General features: G+C 48.2%; 1 protein-coding gene across 2 annotated transcripts in view; it reads left to right on the top strand.

Moving 5' to 3' along the window:
- The window catches only part of phactr2 (phosphatase and actin regulator 2), a 30,261-nt gene that overhangs the window by 6,214 nt on the left and 11,547 nt on the right, over positions 1–12,500 (top strand). The window contains exons 2-6 of one of the 2 annotated variants that reach the window (XM_080016112.1): positions 2,893–3,078; positions 4,492–4,566; positions 6,620–6,754; positions 9,018–9,272; positions 11,445–11,871. In XM_080016112.1, coding sequence (XP_079872238.1) covers positions 2,893–3,078; positions 4,492–4,566; positions 6,620–6,754; positions 9,018–9,272; positions 11,445–11,871 — 1,078 coding nt within the window. The remainder of the gene's footprint in view (positions 1–2,892; positions 3,079–4,491; positions 4,567–6,619; positions 6,755–9,017; positions 9,273–11,444; positions 11,872–12,500) is intronic. The other variant, XM_080016113.1, reaches the window with a different exon arrangement.

Here is a 12,500-nt window from a genome sequence, read left to right as displayed (position 1 = left end):
GCATGTTTTTGGTGGGGGTCCTTACTGACGTGAGGTGGAGGAAACCCCATGTGAACACGGGGAGAACATGCAAACTCCACACAGAAAGGCTCCTGTTTTTTGGAAGATAACCCGCCGGAGCACGGTGCCAACTTTTTGCAAACTGTCAATAAGTGACAGTTTGTATAAACGGGAGGTTATCGATAGTGCAAACTTTTACGACCCGCCTCTTTTATCCGATCGGCTAAGCCCCCGACCGTCACGTGTCATCAGCGCCGCTGCCGTTTGGCCGGAGTGGCACGGCAGAGGCGGGGCGGACGGTGGCGCCTCATGCAGAGGATCCCAAACCGTAATGTCAGCGAAGGCATGCGTAGCGGTTCCGGTGCAGCGGAGGAGGGCGGGTATTTTGATCGGCAGCACGGGCATGGCACCGAAAAAAAGAACATCCCACGCACGATGAGAGAGAGAGAGATTTAGCCATTTTAATGTTGACATTTTGATAAAAATACATTTGAAAAAACACAGATGCTGAGGCCTGGCGGGTGGGTGGGGAACCCTGCAGCAGTCTCATCCCTCCACCAGTAGGGTTTCTTCACTTCAAGCTGCCGGCATGCCGCTTTATACCGCTTTCACACCAAAATCAGCGGGTTGACGCGGGTTGGGTTAAAAAACCTGGGTCAACCCACTAAAAAAAGGCGATTGACACCTTTCCCATTGCCAGCAGAATTTCTCTACGTTACGTTCAACATGGTTCCAGTGTGCTTGGGAACGAAACAGCAGAGGAGACAGCAACGTAAACAAACGACATAAAACTGTAAAACTTGAGAAGAAAAAAGAAGGTATTCTGAGCCGCTCAAAAGAATCGGATCGTTCATGAACGACCCAACATTAGCAGTAGAAGCAGCGTGGAGCGCCCGCAGCACAGGCGAGCGCCGGCCCTCTGGTGGCGGGGGAGCGTGGGGGTTCTCCGCCGCGGTCCCCACGGTGCCATGCCCACGCGCTCACCATTTCATGGTCCCCCATGTGGAAAAAAGTCAATAACTTCTGGATTTGATTTTGGATTCTAAACGGGGTATGAAATGATGGGATGATACCCGGACATTCCTGTCCGTTTATGCGCTGGCATCTGGAATTTCAACGCCCGCCGCATCGCGCAGGTAAAGGGGCCAAAATGGGCGGGTCATCCCGGGTGTCCTGATCAGATCGGAGCCGATCGGAGGTGGAGCCCATTCCCACTGGTGACAAATGCCGGATGTTAGCGGGGATTACCGGGTTTTGGTGCAGTGGGTAACGGGGTATTAGTCAACACAAGTGGAAGAGGTCTTGGTTTTCCCCATCATGAGCTGAAGGATTACTATTAAGTTTCTTGCCTCTGGGAAGCCAGGACGTGTCATTTTGTGAATCCAGCCCTTCGCAGTCACTTATTGACACTCCCTAGGTTTTAGTGCTCTATCTCTATGGCTTTATTACCCCGAGTCACGCTCCCCGCATTAAGCCTTAAATGTGTTTGTAATTTGCCGGGTGGGCGAAAACAGCTTTCAGCTTCAGGCTCTCAACACGAGACGGTTTGTGTTTTTGTCTTCAATGTTGTTGCTTCCTGTGTGTGTGCGTGCGTGCGTGCGCGGCTGTCTGTCGGCCCGTCTGAGCTCATGTGTTTGTACAGTCAACAGATGGGGGTTGAGTCCTGGTTGTCGGGTCTAGCGTCCCACATTATGCCGCCAATGAAACCCATCGTACAGCTGACGGCACACCCCTATACCGTGCACGTTTCTTGCCGTGTGTGTGTATGTGTGGTTGTGTGCCACCTGGTGAAAATCAATAGAATGCAATATAAAAAAATCAATCCATCAGAATCAAATCAATAGAAATACAGTATATCACACATAATATACAAGCACACAGAAGGCTGGCTAATAAAAAGAACAACCTACTGATTTATATCCATCTTTTAGTTTAAGATGCTTAAATCCACCACGCTCATTTGATTTCTGGGTTCGTGCTTTGCTTCATTCTCTGTTTTTTTGGGGAAGAACACTGTTTCCGGGCCAGAAGCCTCCCCCTGCAACACTGAGGAAACGCATACCTCCTCCCCTTCCTCTGTAAAGCCCCAGCCAACACACACACACACACACACACACACACACACACACACACACACACACACACACACACACACACACGCATGCACGCACGCACGCACGCACACACACACACACACACACACACACACACACACACACACACACACACACACACACAATATTCTCAACAATAATTAACCTTTTACCATTCAACATAAGTACTCATGAGTGGAAGTAACATTATGCACAATCTTTACTCTTTTACACACACACACACACACACACACACACACACACACACACACACACACAAGTACATACAAAACGTTTAGAGGCTTCCCTGTCTCTCTCGCTCTGCACTATCTCTCAAGTATTACAGAATGTTCCCAGGACTTCTAAACTTTCCAGCAGGAAGAGGAGGAGTCAAGGAAGGACACTGATCTAGCCAAAACACACACACACACACTCACGCACGCACACACACACACACACACACACACACACACACACACACACACACACACACAAAACATATACAGTATATTCCTGCCTGCTTTGGTATGGGGATGCATCACTGACTGGTGATTGGTTGAGAACTTTGTGAGGTTACTGTTGTTTTGATGCTTTCTACGTATAGCAGGAGGCTAAGAGGTTCATGAATTAATAAGGTTAATTCACATTTGGAATTTGTTTTCGTTCACAAATGGAGGATAAGGGTCCATGTTTCCTTATTATGTCCTGTGTGTGTGTCCTGTGTGTGTGTGTGCGTGTGTGTGCGTGCGCGTGTTAAAAACGAAAACGTCCTATCGTTTGGTGTCTGTGTTTTCGCCAGTGGATGGGCTGGAGAAATCGCTGTCGCTGGCCAACTGCGACGTGGTGGTGAGCAGCCCGGGCCCTACCCAGAATGCACCTGCGTCGCGGCAGCCGCGGGGGAAGCTCTCGTCGCTGGGGAAGCTCTTCAAGCCGTGGAAGTGGAGGAAGAAGAAGACCAGCGACAAGTTCCAGGACCTTTCCAAAGGTAGAGCTTCAAGTGGATGAGGGTTTATGGGCTGTCTGAGTAAACTAAAAGGCTACTCAAAGGGGAATACCGCCCATTTTCAGGGTATTTCAATACCCTAAACAAATTAGTTAGTACATAGTAATAATTTATGATTTATACCCTTTATACCTATACCAGTGATGTACTTTCCATATTTTTATATATAAGTTTTTTATGTTATGTACTTTTTGGGAAATTTGTGCATATTTGTTTTATTTCATTATTTTTATTTTCATGTAATTATATATTTTTTTAAATGTTCAGACTCTTGACCTTTGTGGTTGTGCAAACTTTCTGCAGAGAATCGCACCAATCCTCACCCTGGCGAATCCCCGGTATTCAAAAATGCGCCGCGTGGCCGGTGACATAGATCCCTGCCGTCGGGGGAACAAACTGAGACCCGCGCTCATTTAACCAGAACAACATTTTGTTTTGCAAAATACGGCGAGAAACTGAGACACACTCGGAAGCAGTGCCACGGCTCTCTCTGCCGACAGACCGGTCGGGGGGGGGGGGGACTATACAGGGAAATGAGTAAGGTGTCGTTTCGTGACGCCGCTCTGACATCACGCACGCGGGGGAATCTGCTGTGGACATTCTGGGAAATAGGAATTTGCCGATCTCGCGACCTTGATGTCACACAAGTGGAATATGAGCAAAAGGTGTTCAAGTGAAAGAAATGATCGATCGCTTATAAAACATGAAGCATCAATAATTGCGTTTTTCTATCAAACTCATTCTGATTCTGATTCTGTGGACCACAAATACTATACTTAATAATGTATTAATTATATATAAAATTTTAACAATAATAATTTTTATGGATTCACGTTTTCTGTATTTATTTAGCCTTTGTTTTGAACACGTGCGACTTCTGTTGTTTTGTCCCCTGTTTTTAAAATGTTTTCATTAGTTATTATTATTTTGTTTGTGGCGTTTGTCTCACCCCTCCTGTGCCGTTTGGTTCGGTCCGTTCGGTGCGTCCGATCGTCTTTCTGTTAAACCCCGTTTTAAGTTCTTTTGACCTTTAGATTTTTAGTTTGGGCCCTATGTTCGTTATTTTGTAAACGTCTCCCCCTGCCCTTTGCCTTTTTCTGCCCGCGCCTTCATTTGTGTATTTCTGAGTCGATAAATCCCCCTAATTTTACGCAATCCACCTGCGACTCCTCGTGCTTCGTGGCTGGGTCCCTCACAGCGATATCACAGGAACAGCTCCACAAAGCCCTCGATTGTTCCACTAATGGTGCTTATCTCGACACGTTCCCTCCATGGCGGCGCTCTTAATGAAAAATCCGATGGTTTCGCCCTAATTAGGGAGTAATACTGCCTATCTAATCTGTTTATTGTTTTTTTATCCTAATACATTTTTTATTTTTTTACTTGTTTTTCCAGTTCTAGAGAGGAAGATCTCCACCAGACAAACCAGAGAGGAGCTAATCCGCAAAGGCGTGCTCATCACCGACCAAGGTTTGTCCGTTTTATTTTTGTTTATTTCTGTGTTCGGACGTCCGTTCGTTTTATTTACTAAATGCCGGAGAACTTTTCTTTTTTCTTTTCTTTTCTTTTTTCTTTTTTCGTTCATTCCTCATTTGCCTGCTCACACATTCCTCTGAGCTTACTGACTCACATGACATGGCTTTCCCCTCTGAGACATAACTACCGTGGTCTTTTTCTCCTATATTGGCTCAGAGAGAGGTCATTTTTCTCCGCTTCACGGCGCCCCCACCCTCCCCCCTCACTCAGTGACACGCGCACGCAAACCTGACCAATGGATCCGCACCGCGCCGCCCGAGAAAAGGGCAGACAAAATGTAATTCCAATGTGATTCTCAAGCCCCGTGATTGATGGAGCGGCAGAAAAGGGGGAAGTTGAGCTATTTTCACTTTTAATGTGGAATGACGCGGCGCTGTGGAGCCTTCTCGTTTTCGGTTCATTTCCGGCTCTCCGTGTGAATTTCTGCATCTCTGGCTTTCTTTATTGACAGATTACCACGTTGATATCACGTTAGTCAGATTCTATTATTTATTTTTTTCTTATCTATAATGGCTTTGTAGCTAGCTGAAAGTAGGATTAAGTTTTGCAGCCAGTTCGCATCAATAATTCATTTTTTCGGCATCGCCATTGATGCAGAAAAATGTTTTTTTTTGACTACTTTGACGGTTCGAGCGTAACACATTCCAAGTCCTTACAGAGAATATGCTGTGTATATATATTATATATCAAGTTCAAGTTCAAGTTCAAGAGATTATTTGTCACATACATATACATACGTTCATACATATATGCAGTGAAATGTCATGACACCCGGTGATTACTCACAATAAGCTCTATAAATACTAAAAAATACCAAAATGTGCGTAATCGACACAAGGTGCTCGCGCAGGCAGCCGCAAGGGGAGGCGCCACAATCGCGATTCTGGGTCCTATAATTATATAATAGAATTAATTGACTGTGTTGTATTAAATATACATTTAAATCCTCCTAAAAGTAATATGAATCTCGTATCGGATCGAAGAGCAGACCCTGTTTCAGCCTCGTATTCGATGGAGCTCTCGTGCCGTCCTGGTTTCACCGGACATGTGCGGCGGTGAGCTCCACTTGAGTCTTTTTGTCCTGAGGTGACCTGAGGTGACTTAAAGCTCCAGTAGTGTTCACGTTTGCCGGAACAACGCTTTCTTTCCGGTCCTTGCACCTTTTCAGCGTCTCCAGAGGCTCCTTCCGGTCGATGATCCCCGTTTCAGGATCCACCGTGGTGAAAATGCACCTAAGTACGATACGATACAACTTTATTGGTCAGTAGGGCACTGAAATTCATTTTGCGTCCCTGGGAAAGGCCCCTCAAAACATTTAGGACGTACAGATAAAGAATCACTGGAGTGACGAGAAAGGACACAAGTACCAATGGCACCTGGCATGACAGCACAACGATACACAAGCAACACAGATGACAGACTAGACAAGCACAGGTGTTGACAGGATAAACGACAGGTAAGACAATTTACAAAGACGTAAGAAGACTAATACCCACAAGGGTTCAAAGGTCAGTCGCACCGCGATACACTGACCACTCAACGTTGACCCCCCTGAGCCGACGACTGTGCTGTTATGAGCAAAACGACAGGAGTTCAAGGAGGAAACTCAAGCCATGGCCAAGGAAAGGAAATGACCGGTATGTGAGCGTGATATATATATATATATATATATATATATATATATATATATATATAGCTCAGTGGTTATCAACGCGGGGTCTGGGGACCCCCTGGGGTCCTTCAAGACATTCCTCGGGGTCCCCCAATACTTAAACTTCAATATTATTTCATTTACAAGACCGTGGCACCGTTAGAGGATGTATAATAATGACTGTTTTGATCCTAGTTTATCTCTGTAACTATAGACAGGTATGGGGCTTCAGACTAAATCACATCCAACGATAAAATTATTTTCAGATTGGGGTCCAAGAGACAAAATCCTCACAATCGGTAGGCTAAGGATTCCCTGTGCGTCCTTCCTCTCCAGATGAATGCAGTGAGGTTCTCAACGGCCATGCCACGCCCGGCGCTGCGTCGGAGGAGGTCCACGTGGACGTGGAGTCATCGGAAACGCTAGCGGAGGAGCAGGAGGTCGGGCCGGACAGCCCCGAGCAGGGAACAGGTTATTTCACTTTCCCAAAAGTACTCAATGATCAGGTTTGATCTGTTGAACATCCCAAAAAGGAGCCAAACCTCCATCAAATGTGATTGTCTTGTCGTGCCTCAAACTTGGCCTAAGCCACGGGATATTTAAACAGGTTCTTAAACAGGTATTCAAACACATTTTTGGGCTTCCACAATGGAGCCCACGGGCTCACAAGCTCTGTTTAGCAATGGTGAGGTGGCAAATCCGGATCCAGAAAGTAATATTCCGCTCCGGGACATTGAGCCAGCCAACGACCCAGAGGTCTAATCAGATGGATTCACGGCTGGAGCAAAAGCACGGCAAGAGTTTTCACTTTCCGAACTTGGAATTCTGCGCCAACACTGTTAACCCTGGACTTACGAATTTCCTTTTAGCTCTAGAAAAGCTTTGATAAATTGCGCATTTGACCAAGGGATACATGTTTAAACAAGGACAAAATAAGCATAAAAGGCATAAAAAGGCCCGTTGAGAGGTCACTGATTGAATTAAGTACTCTGAAATACGATGAAAGTCAAATTCTCAATTATAATCAATTCCCAAACTGAATTGTTAGCTACCCAGTGTGTCTGTGTGTGTGTGTGTGTGTGTGTGTGTGTGTGTGTGTGCGTGTGTGTGTGTGTGCGTGTGTGCGTGTGTGCGTGCGTGCGTGCGTGCGTGCGTGCGTGCGTGCGTGCGTGCGGTTGAAGTTTGGAGAAAATGACGGAGCTATTTGGGAAGTGGTGGAAACGGAGGCAGATGGAGTGCAACAGAGGGATTCGGAGGAAACAGATTAGGACTGAAGATCTGAGAAGAAACAAAGGGGGATGTCGTTTGCGTCCTGTGAAACAAAACACGGCGGCGTCTCTGCCGCCGCGCCGCTTCCGGGGGGATTGGGAGCCAACAATTCGGGATTAGTCCGGGCTTTTTTCGAAAACGTTGATGTTGATCCATTCCTGTGTGTCGCGGAGATCGGTGGATTTTGACGATGTGGTGGTTTTTTGGATCGGAAAGTCTTTATTTCCAGAAAGAAGTGGAAAGAAATAACGGGTCCAAAAGGCGCGAAGGGATGCCATGCCGAGTTTTGTGTTACATTAGAGCTTTAAAACAGGTTGGTACTTAGTTTGAAATGAGGTTAAGGGGGGGGGGGGACCAGGGAGCAAAGTTATTTCAGAAACTAGATTTGATTTAATAGAGCGGAAGACCTCTGTTCTGAGCAAAAACGAAGAAACCCCGGTTGAGCCTGAAATGAACCAGCGCCACCCAGGGATAGAGGATCGTCCGTTCGAGCTGGGACGTGGACACGGAACCAGGCCAAAAATACGTCTCTGAGCATTTCAACAACCCGGGAAATCAAATTAAAGCCCCGGTTGGAATGGCTCATATTGCATGTTTATCCCTGAGCCCGCGGCGGTCGGCTGGGCGGCCAATGCGCCCGAGTGGACCTCTCCGTGGTTACGCCCGCGCGGCCGGCGTTCCTCGGCGCGGACAACGCAGAAAACATCCGCTCATGCCCCCCCGGCCGACCTCGGGGGAGACCGGGTGGACGTCCTCTGGCGCCGCTTAAGTGTTTGCGCTTGTTCTCGTCTCAACCCCGTTAGCATTGACCTGTCGGCCATTAGGAGATCGCTACCCTTCTCCTCCCGTCAATACCCTGGAGGGGGGAGGGAAAAAAAAGGACGCCGAGCATGGTGCGCATAGGTACACAACGCACATGAGCAAACCCGCACACGGGGCAGTATACAGGAGCACAAACTGCTGTGAATGGGTCCAAAAACGTCCCTCAATTTCCCAAACTGAAAGGTCAGAGCGAGCTTTTTTCTGTAGCCGAGGGACTTGGATGTATTTTAAACCAACTTGTTCCTCGTACGACCGCAATCCCTCCAAAATAGCTGTTCCGTACAACAGCTCTCCTCTTTCACCTCAAGCGCTGTCTGAATGCTTGTCTTCTGTCCATACCCCGGACCGGCCATCGGGCAGTTCTGGCCCATGTCAGAAGGGCCGGTATGTGTTTTGACTTCTTTTGGGCCGACTCATTTTCTCCGCCAGTTTGCCGAGAAAACAGTGCGCGGAGCCGCCATGGCCATGAAATGCCGGGGGCCGAGTTTTTCGTCCCGGTCCGGCCTTGCTACGCCCAAATCCTTCGCCTCATCCATCTCTTTTAAACCGCTTTTGTGACACTCTGCATGCACGACTGTGAGTCGTAACTTGACCTTTGACTAACCATGACCTCAAACTGCTTCCCTTTCTCCTTCCTGCTCAGAGAGGTGCGACGATGAACCCCTCCGCCGGGGAGACCAGGCACAGCCGCCACGGGAGGCTCCGAGTAAAAAACAGCACGGTGCCACTACGCCTGCCTCTAACAAAGCAGCGAGTGGTTCCAACGGCACCACGGCCAGGCACAGGGACGGGGGCTCCGGACTTAAAAAGAATGCTAAAACCACAGGAAAGCCGGGCACATCCACCACGCAAGCTAAAGCTAACCCCCGAAACACTAACAGCGCTAGTCGCGGCACCGGTAAGTTCACCCTAAGTGTGGTTGGCTGAAGACGGTCTACCCCTCTCTATGGAGACTTGAAAAGACTGCTATGACCATAGGAAAGCCAGGCACATCCACCACGCAGGCTAACGCTAACCCCCGAAACGCTTACAACGCTAGCCGCGCCACCGGAAACTTCTCTTGAACTTGAACTTGAACCTTTAGTCTGGTTGGCTGAAGATGGCCTACCCCTCTCCACGGAGACAGGTCTTTATATTCTCAAGTGTATTATTTCTTTGCATGCGGAAAAATCAACGAGTCCGATCCGAAGCCGCGGAGCTCGGCTGCAAAGACGGGAAACTGAAACGCGTCCGGTCCCTACGGAGACAGGTCTTGATATTTTTAAACGTTATTCTTTTTCTTCTTAAAAATGCCACTCAGACCCTAGACGTGTCTTTGAGAGTTGGGCGTGCGGTGCGGGGACATCGGGCGCAAGCACTCGGCTTCCCCACCGGCTGGAGCGGAGGGAGGGAGGGAGGGAGCGGACAGGGAGAGGCAGAACAGGTGGAGAACGTCCCTTCTCCGGAGGCAGAGAGTGTAGGTCAGGTTGAAAATTATCACATTGATTTAATGACACCGGGTTATTGTGTCTGGGGAAGGGGGCTCCGTCAGTGGAGGGAGGATCGCCCGGGAGGGGCGGGGAGACGGGGAGCGAAGCGTAAGACACCTCTCGCGCAAGCGTTACGTAATGTATCCGGAACAGTCGTCCGTGCGGGAACAGACTCCATACGGAACTTTTCTGTAAAGGAGACCAATGTGGTGATGACTACCTACTGCCTTTGCCGAATATTTTTTATGCAGCAATGTTATGGATTCCTTGTGGGAAAGGGGCTTAACTTACCACTCTACTATTGAGAAACTTACCACTCCGCTATTGAGAAACTCACCACTCTGCTATCAAGAAACGTACCCCTCCATTATTAAGAAACGTACCACTCTACTATTAAGAAACTTAACACTCTATTATTAAGAGACTTGCCATTCTACCATTGAGTAACTTACCACTCTGCTTTTGAGAAACTTACCACACTATTAATAAGAAACTTACCATTCTGCTATTGATAAACTGACCACTCTACTATTGATAAACTTACCACTCTGCTATTGAGAAACTTACCACTCTGCTATTGAGAAACTTACCACTCTGCTATTGAGAAACTTACCGTTCTACCATTGAGTAACTTACCACTCTACTATTGAGAACCGTACCACTCTATTATTAAGAAACTCACCATTCTGCTATTGAGAAACTTACCACTCTATTATTAAGAAACTTACCATTCCACTATTGAGTAACTTACCACTCTGTTATTGATAAACTTACCACTCTGCTGTTGAAAGAACTTACCACTCTGCTGTAAAGAAACTTACCACTCTGCTGTTGAAGGAACTTACCACTCTGCTGTTGAAAGAACTTACCACTCTGCTGTAAAGAAACTTACCACTCTGCTGTTGAAGGAACTTACCACTCTGCTGTTGAAGGAACTTACCACTCTGCTGTTGAAGGAAATTACCACTCTGGTAAGTTCTTTCAAACGCAAAGTGGTAAGTTTCTCAACAGCGGAGTGGAAAAGTTCTTTCAAACGCAAAGTGGTAAGTTTCTCAACAGCGGAGTGGTAAGTTCTTTCAAAACACTCTGCTGTTGAAAGAACTTACCACTCTGCTGTTGAGAACCTGAAAGGATCAGCCTCGCTGGTTTCCACTAACCATCCTTTCAGTTTGAAGGCGCGTGCGTGCGCGTGCGTGAGCAGCGGGCGCGTCCCGCCCTCCCTCCGGCGCCGTCTCTGCCGGGGATCGGCAGCATGTGACGTTCACGTTCTCTGTCTGCTCGCTGGACCTGCTGGAATATCACTGCAGTTCTGTTCACGGACGCCTCTCCGGTCCTCATCCCCCCAAGCCCCCCAGCTGTGCTTGACACTGCACAATGACTTATTCACTGTTGGCAACATCGGCCGCGTTGCTATATATGTCGGGGACAAAGCTTAGTGCGGTCGTAAGAAATAATTGCCTAATTCTCAGCTTGTCGCATTGTGATGAGTGGCCTCATGTAAGAGGCAAATATTGTGTAGTAAGTCGGTTAAATGAGTCCATTTGTACTCTGTATTTCATGACTGCGACTTAATTCTCTCGGCCCCTCTGCTCTCTCTTCAGCCAAGTCGTCCAATCAGAGGCGGTCCGGAGGCGTGACGAAAACGACCCCGTCCACCGCGCTGCAGACCGGGGCGACGGAGGGGAGGGCCAGCCGGAAACCGGGCGCTGCGCCCTCCTCCTCGGCGCCGCCCAAGGCCTCCCCGGAGACGACGGGCCTCCCCGGGGAGCGGCGCGGCGCCGCTGAGGCCGCGCCCGCCCTCCCCGCGGAGGGCGGAGCCCCGCCCGGCGCCGAGGGGGGGCGGGGGCCGGAGAGGCCTCCGCATGTCAACGCCGCCACGGAGGACACCTCCTTCGCGGAAGGAGACCCGGGAAGCTCCTCCCAGGAGGAGGGGGAGGAGGCGGCTGCGGCGGCGGGAGCGGTGGACGGCGCCGGCGGAGGCGAGAGGCAGCCGGGGGAGAGTGACCCGGCTGTGGAGAAGAAGCAGAGGTAAGGATGGAGGTGATCCGGCAAAATTTGGAACTGGGAATGTCCCTGATTTCGCCCTTTTTCCACTGGAGCTCTCTGGGTGCACAAGCCTGAATGCACAGGCTTACAGGGGGTAAAAAGTGGGACAAAATGGCCCAAATATTAGATTAAATATTATTTTAAATGATTAACTGGCGGTATATGGAGTATACGCCACCTATAGAATATTTAATTGTAGAGTTTGTTGTTTTTCTTTGTACTGTCGTTGTTCATTAACAGGCTGTAGTATATTTATCATTGTTGATTCATAAACAGCATAATTCCAAATATCCTGAAGTGATATTCCACTTAAAAATGCTAATGGTGGGACTTTAGAGGTAAGATTTAGAGAGATTAGGGGGGTTCATTTGGAGGTTTGGGGGCGCTTAATGAGGTTCTTGATCCGGGGGCCCATAAGCAGCCTGGCGTGAGTTTGCTGAATGAATCAATTCCTTCGAATGTTTTCAGTATTCCCATGGTTATCTTATTTTCCAATCAATGTAATAATTTATTTAATACGTTTATGATGGAACATAATTATTTCATATTTCTGATCAATTATTGTAAAAACAGCTCCGCCTTTATTGGTGAATGTATAATCACTACCTGGA

The sequence above is a fragment of the Zeus faber genome, assembly GCF_960531495.2.
Source record: "Zeus faber genome assembly, chromosome: 16".
Classification (NCBI taxonomy): Eukaryota; Metazoa; Chordata; class Actinopteri; order Zeiformes; family Zeidae; genus Zeus; species Zeus faber.
This window is presented reverse-complemented; position numbering and strand designations above follow the sequence as displayed.